The sequence below is a fragment of the Phallusia mammillata genome, chromosome 4, assembly GCF_965637545.1.
Source record: "Phallusia mammillata chromosome 4, kaPhaMamm4.hap1.1, whole genome shotgun sequence".
Taxonomy (NCBI): domain Eukaryota; kingdom Metazoa; phylum Chordata; class Ascidiacea; order Phlebobranchia; family Ascidiidae; genus Phallusia; species Phallusia mammillata.
In genome coordinates, this window is record NC_137255.1 from 23,832,679 (window position 1) to 23,854,832 (window position 22,154).

General features: G+C 36.7%; 2 protein-coding genes across 3 annotated transcripts; one reads left to right on the forward strand and one right to left on the reverse strand.

Moving 5' to 3' along the window:
- The first annotated feature begins 378 nt into the window (after positions 1-378).
- LOC145224824 (proton-transporting V-type ATPase complex assembly regulator TMEM9-like) lies at positions 379-4,745 on the forward strand. Its single transcript, XM_080091411.1, has 4 exons — positions 379-542; positions 1,226-1,378; positions 2,783-2,962; positions 4,048-4,745. The coding sequence occupies exons 1-4, from the start codon at positions 414-416 to the stop codon at positions 4,165-4,167; spliced, it is 582 nt and encodes a 193-aa protein (XP_079947537.1). The 5' UTR covers positions 379-413; the 3' UTR covers positions 4,168-4,745.
- Positions 4,746-12,684: 7,939 nt separating this feature from the next.
- LOC145223086 (ELAV-like protein 2) lies at positions 12,685-22,091 on the reverse strand. Of its 2 annotated transcripts, none has more exons than XM_080089404.1 (10): positions 21,240-22,091; positions 21,002-21,164; positions 20,326-20,514; positions 20,153-20,256; positions 19,737-19,890; positions 19,288-19,528; positions 16,679-17,182; positions 15,482-15,677; positions 14,890-15,015; positions 12,685-14,138 (listed from the first exon to the last, which is right to left on the reverse strand). In XM_080089404.1, the coding sequence occupies exons 2-10, from the start codon at positions 21,159-21,161 to the stop codon at positions 14,097-14,099; spliced, it is 1,716 nt and encodes a 571-aa protein (XP_079945530.1). In that variant the 5' UTR covers positions 21,162-21,164; positions 21,240-22,091; the 3' UTR covers positions 12,685-14,096. The 2 variants fall into 2 exon arrangements, with proteins under 2 accessions (XP_079945530.1, XP_079945531.1); XM_080089405.1 differs by lacking the exon at positions 16,679-17,182 and adding an exon at positions 18,228-18,281 and having other exon boundaries at positions 21,240-22,088.
- Positions 22,092-22,154: the final 63 nt, after the last annotated feature.

The window sequence follows — 22,154 nt, forward strand, 5'->3', positions numbered from 1 at the left end:
ATACCCTATTAGTAAAATTATTTAACTGATAGGCTTAAAGCAATTTTTTGATAAAAAGGAAATCTCCACACTAGCGACCCGGAAAAATTGTTTGTCACTTGATTTTGTTTATCGACAACGATTAGTGAAAATGTCCGATGAGCGTAAAAAACAAATGTTTACAATGCGAGATTTTTCAGTAACTAGAGTTTATTAAACCACAATTTGTGTAATGTTTGCCTTTAACATCTGTCTCAACGGAACACTATTAGTTCAGGAATAAAAGCTCATTGGAAAGTTGACAGAATGCTGCAAAGATAGTGCAGAAATGTCTGTAACGTTGGTAACCTTGTTGTGAATTGTGATTAGTGTAAAGTTTTTGCACTGTAAAGGTTATTTGCATAAATGTTTTTTATTATTATTAAGGTTTTATAATGGACATTAAGATTGTGTATCTTTCTGTTTTAACCCTGTTTGCTGTTATATTGTCTACTCAAGCAGTACAATATGAAGACTTAAGATGCAAATGCACATGTTCGTCATACCACAACGTATCAGCAAGGGTAAAATGTTATGCTTGATCTACATTCTGTTTAAATAATTTGTTAATTACAATATTAAATGATTGACTTTTGCAAATTATTTTATTGTGTTACAAATTGCCCAGTCTGCAGAGTGTGGCAGCTGCACGCACGATTATTTTGAAAAAAACGCCATTTTTAGGAGGGTTGCACGCGGAAATTTCGCACGAAAGGCATTTAATTGTACTGCCTTGACTTATTTTACTTGTTTTGTGCCTGCTGAAATTGGCCTTGCACGCGAACTTACGGGTCGTGCACGCGCGCACGCCGGACATGTTGGTCCTGCACGCACAAGATCTCGTCGGAAACTGCCATGTTCTGCACACTGGCAAATTGCTGTTTACAACAAATTTTGACATCATATTGTTGTGATCATTTTTGCCCAATGTAAATGCCAAAAATGTAATAATGGTGAATATTGCAAGTCTAAATTCAACATTGCAAAGTTAAGGATTACAACATAGTGAACTGCACTAAGATTTTGAGTTTTAAAGACCTCCAATTTCAATGAAATATATAGTTTATATTTTAGGCTATACTCAAGGTTTAGGCCAGTGTATTACAAGATGAAATTCATAAGATATAGCGCTGAGGTGACAAACAATTTACAACATAAAATCACACACAAATAGTTACAACGTAAATCATCTTCCAAGTTTAAACAGGTATACAAGAATAACACTCTTCATGATGATTGCAACTGTTTAAGTGTGGTTGTACCAAGGCTGATTGGCACATCTATTAAAGAAGAAGATATTGATCCATACTGTTATCTGTGTGACTGCAAGTATGAAGTCAGAAGCACCAAAACCATGCAGGTACAACTTTTCATAAACGATACAGTAGATATAGACATAAATAGTAGCTTGATCATTTAAGTAAAACTGTAAATTGTAACCATACCTGCTTGTTAAGAAATTGCCTAGTTAAACACATAGTTTAATTGATAACATAAAGAAGTTGACAAATCGGTAATGTGATCTGCCGGATTTGTCTGTATATATATATATACAAACTTTGGCAGTTTGGGTACAACATAATATTAGGCTTGGTGTTGATACATGAGTCTTGTACATTGTAATTCAGATTGAATTTGCCACAACAAGACTTACACTAATGTGTTTTTGGCAAGTACTATTTGAAATTGAAAAACCTTGTAAACAGCACTTAACATGGTTGTGATAAAAGATAACACACATGCCTGTCACTCTAAATTATGTTCCTCTTGTTTTAAAGTGAGTCCAAATGCTAAGCACAGTGTAGTACTGGTGTTTTCCATAAAAACCTCCAGTTTATGTGCTTTTTTTACACAAATCTGAACCGCAAGATGCGTTTACTGATGCCCTGCCATGTAAACATTATTTCCTGTCCAGTAATGCATTTAAACTAAACTTGAAAGCAACTTTATTCATCTATAGTCACTTTACAAGTTCTGTTGTTATACTATTTCCTGTGTAATATCAACAAACTTTTCCTGTTTATTTTCCAACATGGCTGACAAAGATAAACATCCTGAGTCCGACTGAATCTTTTTGTCACCTGGTATGTTTACCTTGCTTATCTTGATCACAAATAAACTTGGAAGTATGAATTATCCAGGAAAAGTTTGAATTAAAAGCTTTGCGACTTTTGAAATGTTTATATACTTAATCTAATTGTGCCCCAGCTTTTTCAATAAGTTTGCAACTGACCCAGAAAATCTACCAACAGTTTCATCAGGCACAGTGTAAACTTTCTGCAACCCCGTCAACATGTGTTAAACAATAATTGAAAAAAAATGCTGTTTGATATGTTTTGCCAGTTACATACCAATTATTATTATTATTTTTTGTTGATTTTGTTACAAATTTACAATCCAAACTTAACATCTATAGATGTGTTTAAGTAGAAACGAATCATCAATTTCTAAGCTTTCATGTGCAATTAGGCAGATTATGCAATTATAGGAACGATTTTCTTAACAAATAGCCAAGGTTTGAATTTATGATTAATATGGTATCAAATGGATTTGTCTGTAATAGGGTACTGCATTTAGGGTGCCACCTTATCAAATTAATGAAGTAACATCCTCTGGTCAACCATTCACTTAATCTATTATGCTTGCCAATTTGCATATTTTTATTTTCCGAAAATTTAAAACCCTAATACAGAATATATATAGTACCTTAAACAACAATAAACCAAGTCAAGGGCATCATATGCTGATTTTTGTATCTGTACAGGTTGTTGTGTACATTTTCCTAATTGTTCTTGGACTGCTTGTCTTATACATGGGATTTATGATGATCATTGACCCAATTATAAATAAGTTTGGTGGCAAGGAAGGCCAGCAGCAGCTACTGCAAGACGATGCTACCGAAATGTCATCCACTACAGGAAGAGATACCGATCGCATGTCATTAGTAAGGGTGTTTGCTTATTTCCACATTCAGTCTAAACATAGCTTTTGATTTTGTCGCAATACGAAAGTGCCCAAGAATATTTGCTATTTTTAGCTATGAGGAGATTTAAAAGTCTTTGACCTTCCTGTGTGGTTACCATCGTGCTTGACGAATCTATTGTAAACCATTTGGATATACTTTAGGTTAATATTGTGTGTTTTTTAGTTTAAAGTAGGGATGTGGCAAAACTGCAAATGTTCTGTTTGGTCGAGCACCGAGCATCTCACTTTAATGCTCGGTGCATTATGACGTCACAAAAATCCCCTTTCTACGTTTAACCTCTACAATGTCTCTTACGTCACCGGCGGTGTTTTACTGAGCTGTACATGCCCACAAAGTACGCGTTTTTCCACCATCTAATACATTTGAAAAATCATTCGTTTTTGTTCATAGACACCCTTTAAAACACTAGTTGGGTAGTTACGTATGTTAGCAGGGCATGTATATGCAAATTTAATGCTCGGGTCAGTTTGTGCAACTGCTCGGCATCAAAGACAGCGATGCTCGGTACCGAGTACTCGGGTTCTGGCTCGGCTCGGCCCATCCCTAGTTTAAAGGGATACTTTACATTAGCAATAAAAACGGGTTTACCGTTATTTAGTAAATTACCCAAACCTACGATTTTGTAGCTTTGATTGTACAGTAAACCTTGGTAAATCCGTACCCGTTTGGACTAAAACATTGTTTAAAATAGGCAAGATCTGGATTAACCGATGTCGTTAGTTAAAGCCTTACCACATTACAAATCATTTGTACCTCAAGTTTTGTCTAAATTAGGTGAAGATCGGATTAACCGAGGTTTACTGTATTTGCAATTTATGCTTTGAAAATATTGTATGTTTTGGTCCATCACTTTCTGAGTCGCTTTGTTTTGTACCGCTGACATAAAGTTAGTTTAACATAAATACAAACGTCGCATCATTAAGTAGACACCCAAGCAATAAAATTTACGTGTTTATTATCCCCAACGTAATTAAACAACTTTCGCAGAAGCGCGCCTTAAGGCTTAAGCACTGCTCTCTAATAACCTGAAATCATTTTGGTAGGATGGACGCTCGGCTGGTCAATCAGTGTTTCAGCGGGTCAACTTGGTGCAAGCCAAATGGAAACGACAAGTTAAGGAACAAAGGTCAAGTGTATTCGAACGGCAAGAGATTCTTCACTGACCAGCAACACGAAGAAACTTAGTCTGATGCGTCAAGCCGATTCTCCAACCCTCAAAGTGATCCTGCTACCTGTGTGTTCTCTATAGCTTTAATGAGGCACGGTTACTTCCAAATGTTGTTCTGGTTTAATATGTCTTCACAGCCAGTGTATTCAAGATACTTGGTTTAAAATCCAAGCTTTTAATTTCGCAGGTGCTCAAATCAAATTAAAAATGACTCTTTTGCCGGTATTCTTTAGCGATTTTTTTAACTTTGAGACTGGCTTACAGATTTTTTTTCGATTATGTGCAATATTTATCAGTTTGTACTAAATACTTAGCCACTTTTTCGTGACATAGTTTTTTTTATGCACACATATGCGAAAATGTTACCAGCTCTATAACAACCGCCCCTTGTAATAATTTACCATCACAGTTATCAACTCTTCACTTCAGCCTATTAATATGCTTCGAATTGTGGAGTTAAAGTTAAAATGCAGTACTGCCGTTTTTTCGCATATTTTTCGTCGATTTTAACATTCGTTTGTTGTTTTGTAAAATTGTATCATCACCATTGAAATAAACTCCGTAAAAGTGAAATTGTTTTTGGTGTTTTTCCCGAACCTGGTAGATGTCAAACGTGTACACCTAATTTTGTTGGTACATCCTATTAATGGCTACATTAATATTTCATCATATTTAAGCTATAGATGACTTGTAAACTGCTGGTACAAACACTAGCAACCAATACAACCCTATAATAATGGATTAGGTGGAATGTCGGTGAGTTGGGTTAAATGATTGTCATAAAAAACGTCCATGAACATAAAAACAGAAATAACAGGCTGCTGTAACCCAGGAAGGCTGCGCAACGCATATTTCTGGACCAGTTTTACTGGTTACTGTCAATGGACTTTTTGTGACAGAACCCGCTTAAAAATATGACTATTGTGATAGAACCGACTCAGAAAAAGTTTGAATTCCACCACCGTATTTAGCCATCCTAACGAGTATAAACTGCTGCACAAAAAGCTCAAAATTTTACAAGGACTTACAAACTCCCATTTTTTAAACGAAGTTCACTTACGATTTGAAGGTGATCGGTTTCATTCCATTTTGTTTGCTTGAGTTCAGCGATGACTTGCGTGAAGAGGAGGAATCGCTTTGTTTGCGATTCAAATTCATATTTATACAGCTTGGTTGAGGCGGCAGAGCAGGAAATTTTACAATAAGTCTTGTTGTTGTTATTTTTGCTTACTGTTCGTAGTTATGTAGAACTTCCTCAAATTTCATAGCATCTACAAACATTTTTTTTTTTAATATCGAGTTTACCTTTCGTATTTCCCCCCATTCCTTTCGTATAAGTTCACTCTTTGCATTATTATTGTGACATAAATTTCCTTTAGGCGTCTCTGTTACGTAGATAACATATAAAATCACAACTCCTGCGTCAAATATTTGAAGTATCTTGTTTAATTTTACTTGTTCACCTTGCTTACAAAGTCCATAATTCTCTATCCGAAACCAGACTGGTTTGGCGCGACTTTTACGGGCTAAATGTAGCGATACTGGTGTGTTGAGCTTTGCTCGGTCTGGGATGTAAAAATAAGATCGCGTCCAAAGGGTTTAAACCTACTTTGAGACATTAATTCTAAGCCGATTGCCGTAAGATACCATTCACAACGGTAATCTTGACTGAATAGTCGCGTGTACGACCCTCGCATTGACAGCATCAGCCATAGTGTTCTTTGTACGTTACGATGACAAATTGACGTCAATATGATACGATTTAGTTTTTCTGCTTGGGAGTAACGTAGGCGGAACAATGTTGGCGGCCTGTGCAAACAGCAGATTGTGTGACCTTGAAAGTACATTGTTTCCACGTCAAGGTTAAATTTAGGTTGCCATGTTAACGACACGTCAAAGAGCTGAAGGACAAGCGGATTTCGGAAATGTGTGGGAGCAAAAGTATCAAGCAACGCTCAAATTCGTCATATATCTTGATATACAATGTCTTTGAGTATTACAGAAGACACAATGAGCACTGTTAGATTTACGCCCTATGTTTGATTTTACTTTATACACAAAACAAATTAATTAAAAACGTGCGTTTAGGGCACGCAAATGCATTGTTAGAAGGGGAGTTTGGAATATTTATCCACAGCAAAAAGTTTTGCAATTAGTTTTATCTATTTCGTTTGATTTACGAAACGATACGTTTGGGAAATTTACTGTGATTTTTTTTATGTCATTTGCTACTATCGTTAGGGGCCATGAAACCGAGTAAAACCTGGTAACGTCAAATAAAGCAAAAATAGAACAAATTTAGTGCTCAATTGACATGGTTAGCCCACAAGACGCCGGTGCTCCAAATTTTTGCAGAAATAATGGCCTCTTGAATATTCAAAGTCGACGCGACTAATTCAATTGCGACATTTCAGGCTCGTCTAAACATTTTGCGACGAATAGAGGAGCGCTGTGACGCAGAAGCGTTGTATATTGTTGTAAGACGCTTTCGTATCGCGGATTTCATCGACAACAAAACATTGGCAAGGGGAGAGAGCTATTTCAAAGACCAAATCCCATATGTGGGTGCCATGCCAAAACGGCAAATGCGGTGCTGTTTCCCGGAAAAGTCTAGATGACCTACGTAGCGAAATTGCGTAAATAAACATTTTTACGTAAACGCGCTTTCGACGCCTCAATCTAAGCCGTAATCGACCGGCGATCCTGTCTGGTTGAGTCGTATAAATACGCGAGGCCCTGGGCTTGATGAGTCATATCTACCTGGCCTTGGGTTGCCCTTTGCAAGCAATGCCAGACAAGTTTAAGCCGTGTTGCGTACAAGTTTTTGTGGCGGAGGCTCGAGAAACACGCTGGACAAATTGTACGTTGGCCCAAGGATGAAAAGGTAAGGCAAATCGTAAGTAAAATACAGGTTTTTTATTGTAACGAACAATAAACTATGTAATATGTAGCCACTACTACAAAATAGCCACTTACGTTTTGATTGGGTGATTATGACAGTTTTTACCGGATTGCAGCTGTATACACCAGTGCGCGGTGAGAGATGGACAAGTGAACCGCGAAAAATATTTGTTTTGCAGCACACAGCTATTACTCACGCTTTTTGCAAAAAGTCTTCTGATGCATTACATTAAAATTGGAAGTTAACTTTATTTTGTATGTTATAATCTGCAAAATGTGTATGTTGTATAAGGTTGCCTCAAGCATAAAGTTTTGCGAAACACTAAGTTAAGGAAAACCACAAGTGGTCCAAGCTAACCAATATATATATATATATATATATTCGTATGCAATTGATTTAGTTCTGGGTGCTAAAAAAATATTAACATGATTGAACTCAGAGAGCCGCTATAGATTATGCAAGCATACGTTCTTGCGTAACGTTTATGCAAGATCTAAGGCAAAATGCGAAGGAATGTTGCGGTCTCGTAAGAAGGTTCGGTTGTGCAATGGCGCATCAGGCCTAAAACTGCGACCAGCAGAATTATTATCACGAGAATCGGCTGGTCGAAATGTAACCGACAATGCCCGTGAGGCATCGGGCAAGGGATTGAGTCTAGCGATCTTAAATCTCTGATATTTGCATTTTTGCTGGAGACAACATAGCTGATCCATTAGACAACACAGCTGACCATCAAAAAAGGTAAGTTTTTGGGTTTAGTCTTATGTTTAAAACATGCAAAAATAACTGTAAATAGTCCGGCGCAAATTTAACAGGCATGACAGATACAAAGTTATAAATATTGATCTTAGTTTTTTTGTAAGTTTAACACTGTGGCTATAAAGTTTAACGATTGTCTGCTGCTGGTATTAAATAATTAGACCTTTTTCGTCGGTATTATTTTGCACGTCTTAAACACCGCAAACATTTGCAGACGTGGCAATTACGCTGTCACGAAATGGAAAAGTTTTGTAAGCGATTGCAAATACCTCTTTAAATTAACCATAAATCGGATTACTGTGGACACAGACCTTAACATTTTGCAGTAAATCCGTCCTAATCTTTAATTGAACAAAAAGTGAATGATTACAAAATGGAGTAACAAACGTTTCTTCCAACAGGGTACATATATTTAGTATGAGTTAGGTTTTTCGTTCAACTGGGATAAAGTTATGTACAAATTACTCGTTAGTAGAAGAACTTAACATGAGCAAACTAAAACACCGAGTCATTTGTATAACTCTACACCAGCTTGGTAAAATGGCATAAGAAAGAAAAACTTGATATATTTAAATCTATGAGAACGGGTATTATACATGGCTGGCGTAAAGATAAGTGAAACGTAGCCTGAAGCCCCAAGATTCGGTGAGCGGTACACGGTGTGCTAAGAGACAACCAAATGATTTCAAGATCGTGCGAAAGTTGGGCAGTGGCATTTTTGCGCGAACCATAGATCTTGCGGTCGCACGGAGCGCCTCCTTTTCCGAGAGACGCAAGCGATTCACTGATAAATCTTACAGTGAAAACACCACTCCCTACATACTAAGGACACAACGGTGCACTAGCTTCGTATGCTGAGAACAAGAACAGGTTGGTGTATTTTGCAAAAGAGACTTATACTAAATGGGTTTGACGATCATTAAACTTGATTGTGAGACCTATATATTTCGCCTTGATATCATTATAAGTATCTTATTCAAACAGAATGGGTGTGGAGACGTTATAAAACAATTAAGTTATAATTTAAGATGTGCACGTGTTGCCACAATACTGCAAGGTTTAGCAGTTTTGTAAAAAGTGCTATATCTATAGCTGTAAGGTTTGCCATTGCACAAGCCGGTCAAATTCTACTTATATTCGGCATATATCAGACTTTCATTTCAAATCACAGCGAGAAAAATTATTGCGCAGTGTTTTGCAACAGCCCTGACAATGGTTTGTGGCTGTGTGAGCCCCGTGGAGGGCGTTCGTTTTTGCTGTGTTAGCAAGGGAGTGTCTGACGAGTTGATCAGTTCTCGTGGCGTCTCCTTGTGCGGTGCGACGACAAGAGATAAACTTCATGTGAAGAACTCACCAAGAACAAGGCGAGTGTTGATTACTTATCGTCGATTATCATTTTCGTGTGTGAGAAAAGGCGCGCTATCGTTTTCAAATCAATTAATAAGCAAACTGTACGTGTCCGATTAGCCAGATTTTGGGCTGAAAGACCCAGATGGCAGGAATGATGCTCTTGCTGCAGGGCCCAATGTGATGGTTAGGTTATTTTGTCATTATTGTTAATTAGTTGTTGAAAAAGTTAGGGTGGGCCATTTTATCAGGTGGTATAAAAATTGGTAACGCTGAGTTTGAGAGCATATTGCGTTAAATCATATTGTATATGAGTGATAAAAGTTAAAACTAAATATTGAAAGCTTTTTGGGCTTAATTGGTACCGTAGTTTCACCAACTTTTTGGCCTATCCGGTTTCGAGCCAGGTTTCGGGCTTGTACTATTGGGTTTTGGCCCATTTTCGGACCAGATTACAATTCTGCCACCAAAAGCCCACCCAAATTTTGGTTGTTGTTGCAGCACAATTTGTACGTTGCGCGTGACAGCTCGCTCAGCTGGCTGTTTTCTCATGCAAATAACAGCCTGGTAAGCGAAATGTCCCGTGATGCGTTTCGAAACATCGTGTCGCATTCGACCGTACATGGAAAGAAACACAGCTATGTGTAGTAGATTATTGGTCAGAAAATTACACGTAGTTTAAAAAATCATAGCTTAATGCAGTGGTTCTTAACCTGTGAATAACTACTAACCAATGGGTTACTTGAAATTTTTAGGGGTATACTGGCATTATGATCTTTCAGTCTCATGACGCCATGGTTTTGTAACGTCATACTCGATATACGTAGTTTCAATCATTCATTTTTTTGTCCAGAACCACTGACTGAATGTTTAGGTTATTATTCGGGTGTAAATTTGATTTGCTTTTCGTTTAGGGAAAGTAAAATATCATTTTGGATGAAGTGTTTACTTTTTTAGTATTTGGCGCAAATACAAACAAAGCCAAAACATGATACTATATTTATACAAAAACTGTGGAAGAATTTACAAAAATCTTTTTATACAGTACTTTTTGATAGAGTTAATGAATGCAATGCAACTTTAACGAATTATTTTATCCACAAGCTGGAAGCAAAGAGTAGTTTTTAATATAACAGGCAACTTTCTTTATTTGCATTAGGTTCTGCTTTAAATAAATAATGGAAACCGATCAAACGCTGTTGTAGCAATCTCAAACAACATTCTCTCCTATCTGATATAAAAAAGAAACGTCCTTGGTAATTGAGGGTCAAACCTTCCAATTCTCGCCACTTTGTTATCATTTCTTCCAACTTTATATAGATACAGTTGTAACAATCTACATAAAACACTAAAATTAGAAAATTTTACGTCCTTTGGTGGTCTTCAACAAATAAACATGAAAGTCATGGCAATAATAGATCCTCTCTAGTGTTCAACATACCGGCAACGTAACAATGCTCCTTTATTTGGCGTTCTACAAAGTGCATTGTCACGTTGGTTTAGTTTATTTTCGAATGTTGACGTATTACGCAATAAATAGCTAGCCATTGGGAATGATAAGGAAGAAAGGTCAGCTCTGATATTAGATCGGCCCGTAGCTATAAACAACCCAAAGCCTGGATTTCCAAGTTAATTGTAAGTAGGTCTTTACTTTGGACTGCGCTGTTTGCAACATAGTTTATGATAGGCCACACGTCCTCTTTTTGGAGGACATGTCCTCTTTTTTAACAAAAAACAAGTTGTCCTCCTAGGACAGTGGTTCTCAACCTTTTTGCCTTTGTGGACCCCTGTTGGTATTGTCAAGCTAATCGCCCCCTGAAACCCCCCGGACCCCCTGAAAACGCTTTGCGGACCCCCGGTTGAGAACCACTGTCCTAGGACAATAAAAAATACCCAAATGTCCTCCGTTTTGAATTTACTATTTAGTAAATACCTAATTAACAATTGTGCATTTAAAACCGTCCAAACAGTGCGAGTTGTGGTCATTGTTAATTGAAATTCACAATTTATAGTAAGTTATAGGCTATACTTCATCCAAATTGGACAATAATAATTGACTGCGTGAAATTCGTCAAATATCTTGTGCCTTCATTTTCTCGTGCGCAAAAGTAACTGTTAATAATTAATTAATATTCTTTGTCGGGAATGTGTCCTCCTTTTTAGTGATGAAAATATGGGGCTATAGTTTATGAAAAAGCCGTTCGTTTGTTAAGTAAAAGATCATTTGGATGCGGGTAAACTGGAAACCTAACAAAAGAGAAACAAAATCAAGACCTAAATTTTTAAGTCCAGCCTCCTACTCATGAAAAGTCCCCAAAGTTTTCGTACCTTTTATGGTAAGTTCAGGGGTTGGATAGTTTGACGTAATTCAGTTTCTTGCCAGAAACCTAAGCTGTGTAAAATGCCGATGAAACATCTTATCTGACACATGAACGTCACGATCATGGCTGCAGGGGTAATAATCCAGTTAACCGCCCTTCGGTGAGGTTCTTATCGATCAGCGGAACGTTATTTCTCCGGCACTGCTCACGGACACATCGATCGCTGAAAAACCAGCTTTTGGCAAAATTAATTATTTATCGCGTCTCTGAGGCTTGTTATACTTGAGAGGGAAAATACACTTTGTTGGTTTTCGTACCAGTTTTTACTCAGCGTTGTACCGTGCACAGCCGAAATCAATGAAACAACATTGTACGTTGGATTTTCCCTTTGCTCATGTGAAAACACAACATGCTACCGGCGCTGTTGATTGTAATTAGGATAGGTGATGAAATATTGGCACAGGGGTCTATATACGGCTTAGAACAAGGCAAGCGAATACTGACCTAATATTTAAGCATACCTTTTCAAAATACATGACAACACCCATGTTATATTAGAAACCTATTCGAACAACCAGTTTTAATTTAAGAAGGACAACGTCGCCTTTGTTTAGTGCATCCGTTGGAACAGACAAATCGCAAATACAAAATGCATCGATATTTTAACACAGTGATGGCTTTTGCTCGCAAAAATAAACATTTTGAAAAACTTAACAAACAAAACTTGTTTGAAATCAAGACATGCGGCTATTTTGTGTATATTTTGTACCTAATCCCGAGGACATTTTCCTATATGCTTATATCATTTTAATGTACAAGGTTCAGTGCAAAAACTATGTTCGTGTGATCTAGCTGTGTCGCTAGACATGGGTGACAAAAAGTGTGACTGTTTCAATCGATCCCTAAGGCAGACTTGGTGCAGCGATAAAGAGGTGCTGCAGGCTGTCTGTCCTTGCCAAACAAAGGACTATGGGAAACCACGCAGCTACGTCATTTCCGGTTAAGTCACACGACCTCGTTCGGGGCCGCGAGCTCGCTACAATAGGCTTCTGTTTCCGGCTTTAGCGTGGGAGGCACAATGAACTGCGTTGCGACTTAACTTAGGATGGTGGTGGTGGAAAATGGTTTAACCAAAAATCAACAAAACTGAAAAAGCAAGAACAAAACTAAAACCGTGGCCATACCAGGTACAACAAAAAGCTTTAATACGAATTCTGGCGCGGCTGCATCAAAAGCAACCGGCCCATAAACACAAAACTCAAGAACAACATAAACGACCCACAACGTAACACAATCGTAATAATAGGGATAATAATCATGGTTGGTTTTGCTTTTGCTTTTTATATTGAAGGTGGCAGCACGGTTTAGAATTTGAATTCTGTCTTGTGGCGTATGGTTCATTTTTAATGTTTAAAATAATTGTAAGTTTAATATTGCGTTGGGCACAGCAACTCGCAAGGCATAAATCAGGAATGGAGGCAAACGAAGGGAAAAATAATGAAACAAAAAATCTCAGAACAAGGGGTAGTATGTCTGACCAAAAAAGCAACAAGAACCAAAAAGATCGAAAGCCATGGGCTAATGGGGCAAAATATACAAACATAGGCAGGCTTTTTTCAAGGCAAGTACAAAATAAATAGCGTTTTGTGTCTAAATCGATCAATAGGCTACTACGCGGTGCTAAGTTGCAGTCACAATGCTTGGCAGGCACAGGGTTTTGAATTCAATCTCATAGGACAGGTACGGCAAGAGTGCTCGGTACGGTTGGGGCTGAAAGTACGTCGCCGAACAGGGTTGACAAACCGAATTAAAAATATAAACAGAAAATGCAATGCACAGTATGCATGTGTTTGGACTCATGGTCGTGGCAACTATACGGCTTGCTTATTGCACGGTAAAGCGTTGTTTTAACAAGGCTCGAAAAAGTGGCAAAAATGCGTTGAAAAAAGGGAACGAAACGCAAAAATGCCGTTACAACTACTAAACGCGCCATGGTTGTGCTGTGAAGTGTGTTTACGTATTTGGTGTTGTATTTTCTTCAGTAAAAGTTCTTTATAAAACTGGAGCTTTTGGGTATTCTAAAATGGCGCACATTGCGGCACTGGTATGTTACTATCACATCGGTGTTGCGAAATTAACACTGGAACTTATGCTATGTGGGTGAATTAAGAAATTAAAATGCACTTGGTGCACGTGGAACACATCGTTTAACTGATTAGTCGATAAAAGAACAAAAATGAGGGATAGAAACCGAAAAATATTACTTTTTCAGACTGTTTCAGCACTGAAATGGGTATTTTAGTGATGGCTATAACCTTTAGCGTGGCGCCGGTTTATCGATTTGCGGAACGGATGCGACTTTGTTGAATGAAAACACAACAAATAACGGAAATTCACAAATGAAAAACAAACGGCTGCATGCTTCACGAGTTAATGACCAATTCGGCTACGTTAGTAAGCCACTTGTTCACGATAACTAATAACACACAGGCAGGCGACGCCAACTTAAGTGGGGAAAACGAGAAATGAAAAGGAACTTTGCCGTAAGGTTTTGTACTGGGGCTGGATACGTCGAATGCTTCTGGGCTTGAGCGGTTAATGCAAAAACTTCACCTGTCGAGTGGTCTTAAATGAAACCTGGAATTAAGGTAGAATAATTGTGCAAGAGCTTCTTGAAACTTGTAACATTTAAAAAAAATAACAGTAAAATAAACCCAGTATTGTTGAAGAACAAAAAAAAGTACATGAATATGAGCATAGGCATTGATTTCACATGTCACCCCTCTACAAACAACAGGGACTGCAACATTTGTATTGTATATCCATGTTTTTGTTTCAATTTTATTTGCCAATTAAATGAAACTTTGGCGTACTAACAATTTGGCCATCAATCTTGTGTTAAAGTTCTCCAGTTTTTATATGTGTTTTTCCCTATACTGGCTGTGTTATTTTTAACCCAAAATGGCGTCCAAGAGACTGTATCACGTAACAACTTTTGTTTCAGGTAGACTTTGGTATGGGCCATTTCCTAGGCTAAAAGAATTGCATGTTTCTGAAACCCTTTACACGAGAAATGTAATACATACTATTGTAATAATTTCAAAAATGTAGTAGCCAATCAAATCTTAAAATTGGATTACACATACTTATTAAAGCTTATGTACAAACCATTCTTAACATTTATCAGCACACAACATTGGGTTAATTTAGAAATTAAAAGCTTGCAGCAATTTCAAACAAAATAAAATGTAGACATTTTATTACACTGACGCTTTGACAAAAACAATTGTCATCATCAGTAAACAAATGTCAAAACATCCGTGTAATAAAATGTTTTAAGTCATTCTACAACATTAGCAATTTTGTTTTTAGTAAACTTTCAACTAACCTGTAATACTCTGTCACCCAGTTTATAGCCATTCAGGTGACAAACTGCCAAAAAAGCCTCCTCATAATTCGTCATGGTAACGAACCCATAGCCTTTGCATTTTTGTGTCTGAAAGTCCCGAATCACCTATGTGTAAAAAGATTAAATAAACAGCTTTGAAAATACATGTTGGCCTGGAAAACATAGCAAAAGCCTAAATTCATACATTAGAAAACTTTACAACAGTAGAATCAGAACGGTTTACATAGCCTTATGTGCATAACACACAAATGAAAATTGAAATATTTAAAAGCCTGCAGATGCATCAGTCATTTCACAGATGCATTATCATATTCAGTAAAGACAAGAAAAACAGTTTCAACCAGCACATAAATAATTTTTACAGTACACAACTATAATTTTCTTGTTGTAATGGTGTATCTGTAGTGCATTTACCATCCATCCACCAATTATGCAAATTTGTCAAGCTTTATAACGTCTCAATATTGTGCAGCTATTTCTGGCTTGGTGAATAGTTCAGGGCAATTGTGCTGCTATGATTTGTTTCATCCAACGAAATAAACTTAACTCAACATGTAAAATGCCTACTTACCTTTACACAGTTAACAGCCCCGAAAGGCCCAAACAATTGCCACAAGATGCTCTCATCAGTTTCAGGTGCAAGATTGTACACAAAAATGCAAATGCCAAAGTTTGCCGCCTGGCCAATGACAGATGACGAAGATGCCGATGTCGCGGCACCTGGCATTCCCATACTGGTAAGCAGATCAGGTGATAAAGGTGAATACCTGTTGTTAGGTTATAAAGTCAGATTTGGCTGCTTTGATTAACATAACAATAGCAGTTGCAATTACCAAAGTATTAATGAAACTAATGGGTTTATGTTTGCAATATTTTTTGCTTGGAATTACCTAGTCAAAACATTTTTAAATAAAAAAATTAAAGAAAAAAAACACATTTGCCAAAAAAGTGGATAGTTTTTAGCTTTTTTGTACATATATTATATAGTGAGTCGTTCATGAGGTTTTTTATAGAAAATAAATTAAATTAAAAACAAAACTTTAGAAAAAAATCATATGATTGAAAAGATTAGTTGCCTAATGCTCTGGTTAGGCAAAAAAATAAAAAAAATAATTATGATTGGAGCAGTGGTTACATACTAAACAAAAACTTTTTTACCAGTTTTACATGCAAACAGATAAAAATACTGCACGCACACCACAGCAAAACATGCATAATAGCACAAGGCTGAATGTCATGCAAAACTGATCAAACTGACCTTAAACAGCACAATAATTATTTTGTGCAGTAAAATAACATACTACCAATGGACTGCAGAAATAGTTTGAACCAACTTAAAAATAGAAAGAGAATTTCATTTCAAAGTTGCGTTATGTTTTCATTCCAACACAAAACCAAGGCAAGGCAAAAAATACCATCACGCCTTTTTCTTTGTCAAAAAAGTTTTCCTCTGGTTGTTCAGGGGCAACCAGCATGCACAAACTAACAAAATTGCTTTCTTGCTGTTTTGGTCTGTAATGGCTGATATAAATTAAATACACTGCAATGAATCAGGATTATGGTTATCCAAAAAAGAAAAGAAATGCAATTCTTGAAATAATAAGAATATGTAAAAAATATATATTTACAATGCAACTTAAAACCTGAAACACACATGTTAGGTTTTTTTAAACCTATCAATGGCAAAGGTTTATTGACTTAAAATGCAATTAAAAGGGCCCTAATTTAATCTGCCTGGTAACCAAATGATTGCTAACACTAGACTAACCATGAGGAAGCGTCAGATGATGTGGCAGTTTGGACCTCAGGCGTGGCAGTCTCTGGTAAAGTAGTGGCAACATCGGCAATTGCCGGCACGCTGGTGGCAGTGGCAGCTGTTGTGGGGATTGATGTTAAAACATTGGCGGGTGTCACAGCAGGTGCAGCTTGGCGAGGTGCCGCTTGTTGGACAGGTAAGGCTGTGAGAGAGGTAAGGCCACCGAGAGCAGACATGGAAAATTCAGTGCCGGCTGGAACCAACTGTGCATAGGAGTTTGATCGTGGTATAGTGGCAAGGGCACTGGCAGCTGGGATTTGAAATGGATAAGCTGCTACACCTGGCATGCCAGAAAGTGGGTCCACAGCAGTCAAGTTGGTCTGCAAGACTTGGGCAGGTGCCAAAGCATAATCGGCAGGTTGGGCAATTTGCAAAGTTGGGGCTGCTGCGGCTGCTTGAAATCCACTTGGAGCAGCCACTAAGGACGCAGCTCTGACTTCAGGATAAGGACGCGTTCTGATTGGAATTAATTGAACAATTAATTTATATAATAAATTTTAAACACTATTTGATACTATAGAAAACAGATTATATCCCAGGCTGACTTTATGGATCTATATGCAGGTATGTTCCACAAAAAGCCAATTAAAACCCAATCTACAAGGCCGGGAAATATGCTAGAAATGTTCCCAGAGGCCAAAAGTGGTGGTTGAATCCTAAGAATTAATCTAAAAACTTTCTGTGTATGTGTTTCAATGAACTATTGGTGGTTTCTAATGTTAATTAAACTGTCACAATGAGCATCTACATAAACATAAATCCAGGAATCAGAATTCTGTTTTACCCAAACAGGGCTTGAGAAAGACTGCACAAGGAGAACATCAATAATTAAAGATAAGCGACTTTGTTCGATCCAAAAATGGGTACCAGATGTTTAGGAGAGAGCACAGGTTTTCCTCTGGACGTCAATTTTAGACAACTTCAAGCAACAATCATCAATTTGGCTAACGCAGGCAAGACTTCAACTGCATTTTTAAAAAAGCAGAGCATTACTACTTTGTGACCAGAAACAAAAATGTTGTGATTGCAACTCATCCAAGAAACATAGAAGTCAAACGGAAAGAAACTTTTCTGAACCAGAATGGGTAACAAAGAATGGATTGTCCAACTTAGAGCTTAAACTGATTGGAAATAAATGTAAACTGATCTTTAACTAACAAAAATTGATAAAAAGGGATAAAAAACAATATTTTCAAATAAATGCTGCTCAACAAATGGGTGTTTTCTGTAAAATCTTTAGCATAAAAGCATTGGATTTAGGCTTTTAAAATTTTCTTGCTCATTAAAAACTTTAACTTGCCAATGTTTTGTGTGTAAAGCGAGTTTACAACACCAAAAAATACAACAATAAAACAACATTGTGTGAAAAAAACAACAAGTAACAGTGATAGTTTTCTCAAAATGTGATGTGGTGTGAAAATTAACGAAATCAACATCAAACCACAACGAAAACATTGTTGTGAACATACAAGTAGCAACAGATTCAAATGCAAACCAATACCTTTTGACACCAAGGCCCATGTTTACATTAGAAAGTAAATCGTTGACACCAGTTCTGCAAAGGCACAATACATAATCTAGCTTGCACAAAAAAATTCCTAAGATAAATTGCTTTATATATATACACTTTAAGCGTTTTTTTTTTATGTAAAATACTGGACCATACATAAGTACTTCTTATATACAACCTGCTGCAATAGATATTTACTACAACAAAAAACGAAAAATTTAAAAATATTTGGGGTTCACTTGACTTGAAGAAACATAGGTCAAAGAAAACGTTTCATTTTTTGAGATTCAGACTTTTGAATAATTGTTGAAATGGGGCCATAATCATGCAAGAATTAGGCAGTTCCAACTGTTGCATGAATTAAGCAATTCAAACTGTTGCATGCGAAAATGTATGAATTATTGAGATAACAGTATCACTTGTCCCAAAGTGCAATTTCAAAGTTTTTGGTTATCAACACCAATTAGAAAAAGCAGGAACTAGGATTGTATGTACGAGACATACCCAGTACCAACTGAAACTAGAGACATGTCATAATTAATGGAACATTGTCTGTGAAAAATGTTAATATGAAACTACACACATGACTCATACATGTTTCGTCAATAGCTGTATGAGTATGATAGAATTAAAACACCCAAGCAAAACCATTCCAAGCAATTCTTTCATTATTAGTGCCTTCTACAGTGTTATTATTAGCGTCTAAAGTTCTATACTCACAGGAAATTTGCAATGAACCTTTCTGAGTTGTTAACCAATATTAAATCCTGTACACAGAATGTAAATAATTTTTCCAAACAATTTCCTATCTAATGTTAAGTTACATTAAATATAAATATTTTGTATAATGATTTGGTTTCTGTGTTTCAAAGGACTTTAGCTATAGCCCATGTTTTAAGAACAGCATAAGATTTTTTTATTAGACCTAACTATGACATAAACTTCCATTACTCAAAACGTGATCTTAAGCCATAAAATCAAGTTTGCTACATATCACTTGCACATGATATAAAAAACATAAAACCAAATTGTGGTAAAATGGTCAACATACCTGAAATTTCTGGCTTGGTGGTAAAGCGTACCACCGGCAGTACTACTCAGTCTGCGGGTAGGTGAAGCTACAGCGTATAATGACTGGAGCACTTGCTGATTCTTTTGCGATGGATTGTTTGCAAATTTTACAGTAATCGGGTCTTTAGCACCAACAGGAATTGTTCCATTCAGACTTGTGATGGCATTTTCAGCCTCTGGTCGCTTGTCGTAACGCACAAAACCAACACCACGGGACATTCCTGTACAAAACAATGATTACAATCAGGTGTCAATTAAAAAGGTCACTTCCATCTGCCAGTGTATCAAAAAGGATTCAAACTTTAAGGTGTTGTTGTTAAAAATTTACCCGGTTTTAGTCCTATTGGGCTATATTCTACTTGAATAAGCATTTTATTTAAACTAATCTATGAAGGACTGCAGGATAGTACAGAAAGGAAGAATGCACACCTGTACTTGGATCTACAAGGATACGGGAAGTGATAATTCTGCCATACGGCTGAAATATTCTTTGAAGATCTTCCTGCGTCATGGTCTTGGGCAAACCGCTCACATACAAGTTTGCATCTTTTATCAGAGGAGTGCTTGGTCTTGCAAAGGATACCTACAATAAATAAAATCATATATATGGACAGGCTTTCAGAGTAGCTACTATAGAGTAACTTGGATATTATGCATGTGATAAATTTAATGTGTACATTTCCCATATAAAACTGACAAAAATAATTTCAACCTAGCTAGCATATCTCTCAGGACATTGCCATACTAAAGACCTTTTTTGTTTTTAAGTACACTGATAGTTCATGCTGAATTTTTAAATAGGTATATTAAGCTTGCTTTTGCTTTGGCTCAAATTCGACACATACCTTGATTGTCTTTTGCTGCATTCTCAGAGCATTCAGAGTGTTAATTGCCTTTTCTGCATCAATGGCCTTAACATAATTAACAAAACCATATCCCAAACTTTGACCTGCAATCAAAATATTATAGTTCATTTTTTAGGTTTAAATTAATTATCATTTCATTGGCATATACCCACCAGTAAGTTTGTCTCTAATAAGTTTACATGATTCCAGTTCACCAATCGACCCAAACAGGTTTCTCAAATCTTCCTGTGTCATTGCTTGTGGAAGGTAGTTTATAATAAGATTGGTTTTTGATTCTTCCAAAGACGTGTTTAAATTTGTGTTGGAAACATTGTTGTTTACGTTACTGGCATTATTTAGGCCTGCAAAGAAGTAATACTACTAAAAACCAGGCTATCAATTTGATGTAAAACACAGATAGTGTACAGTGATATAGGCAGCAGTGGGATTCACATTTTTTGTCAGTCGGTTCTATCACAAATGTCATATTTTTTAGCCGGTTCTGGTACAAAAAGTCATTTTCCATTGACAGTAACCAGTAATGCTAACTGGTTCGCTGATCTCATAAAATTTTGTGAGATGGTTCTAAAAAAACGGCGCGAAACGGCTGAATCCCACCACTGGATATGGGGGTTTAATTGTTTGTTAATAAAGTAATTAAGATCCTATGCTCCTGCACACTTTAGTCTGAATGACGTTCACCGTGTCAATTGGATAGAAACCTGTCAATCAATTTACCATGCCTGCACATACTGAAAATTTGTCTTGTTGTTTACTTAAAAATAACATGGTAAATATAGTTAAGAATGTATTTTTCACATAAAATTGCCACTAGGTTTTGTTACATACTTGTGGTGTACGAAGATGAAGGTGAATCATTTGAGTTTGCAAGCAGACTTGAACTTGCTGTCGATGGCATTGAAGACATTGACAAAACATGATTGCTCACATTGTTCATGTTCAATGAGTCGACCAAAGAACCAGTGCCGCATAAAGACATGCTGTTCATTTTCTGACAAAATAGATGGTTCAATATATTTAACGATATGATATGTGTTGAAAATAGTAATCATGCACTGTAACGCACCGAGTTTGGTTTCTTTGTGACCTTGAATGATGCTTAATGATAATAGTAATACAAAAATTGAAATGCAACAATACAAAAATCAAATTTTTCAGACATAGAACCAGATAGGAAACCTAAAATCTGTAACTTCATGCACAAAAACGCAGTTTTAAAATCTCTTTTTGCAAGAAAGCAAACGGTTATTTTTAACAAATACTAACACAATCCACATTGGATTTTATGGCACATTTCGCCAAGATCTCGGGTGTGCACGAAGAATTTTCAGGTGTGCAAGTGTGCACGAACCAGTTAATTAAGTGTGCACCACATCAAGAAAAAGCTAACCGATTTACATTTTTTTAACAAAATCTCAAAATAACTCTCAAATTGCGCCACTGGTTAACTAATGTAAAACGAAAATTTAAAAGGCGAAAATTTTTTTTATAGAGAACAAACACACCAGGTGTCGCAAACCTAAAAAGTCTCAAGTGTGCAATCAAACTTGAAAAAAACTAGTCTCGGGTGTGCAGCTGCCATACTATCCATACTGGAACACAATGTAAAAGCAACTAAACATTAAAACAATTTAAACTACATTAACGTTCACAAACTAACTACAAATGATGCATAGTTAAGCTGGACCACGTGGTTTTCAAAAAAGCGGTTGTTATCACATTTGATTATACAACATAACTACATAAAAGGCTTGCAATGAATCGACATTTTGTGGCAAAGCAACTTGCAACAATACAGAATTAAAATTGGACTTAATAACTCTTAAAACTAAGATCAACGTGAACTAAAATTCTTTTAAAGCTACCAAACTGCTCCCAATATGGAAACGAAAGCCCTTCATTGTTCACGAAATGAGTAATGTTATGCGCTGCAGCCGGCAGCCAAAAAGGAAAGACATGCGGAAATCCAGCAGAAAAAAGA

What these genes read in the sequence shown, in the direction of transcription:
- LOC145224824 (XM_080091411.1), top strand. Translation starts at nt 414, where the DNA reads ATGGACATTAAGATTGTGTATCTTTCTGTTTTAACCCTGTTTGCTGTT. An exon ending in ACCACAACGTATCAGCAAGG is followed by an intron (nt 543 to 1,225) that starts GTAAAATGTTAT and finishes AAGTTTAAACAG; the next exon opens with GTATACAAGAATAACACTCT. An exon ending in ATACCGATCGCATGTCATTA is followed by an intron (nt 2,963 to 4,047) that starts GTAAGGGTGTTT and finishes TCATTTTGGTAG; the next exon opens with GATGGACGCTCGGCTGGTCA.
- LOC145223086 (XM_080089404.1), bottom strand. Translation starts at nt 21,161, where the DNA reads ATGAACAGCATGTCTTTATGCGGCACTGGTTCTTTGGTCGACTCATTG. An exon ending in TGCAGCAAAAGACAATCAAG is followed by an intron (nt 19,891 to 20,152) that starts GTATGTGTCGAA and finishes TATTTATTGTAG; the next exon opens with GTATCCTTTGCAAGACCAAG. An exon ending in CACCAAGCCAGAAATTTCAG is followed by an intron (nt 17,183 to 19,287) that starts GTATGTTGACCA and finishes AATTCCAATCAG; the next exon opens with AACGCGTCCTTATCCTGAAG.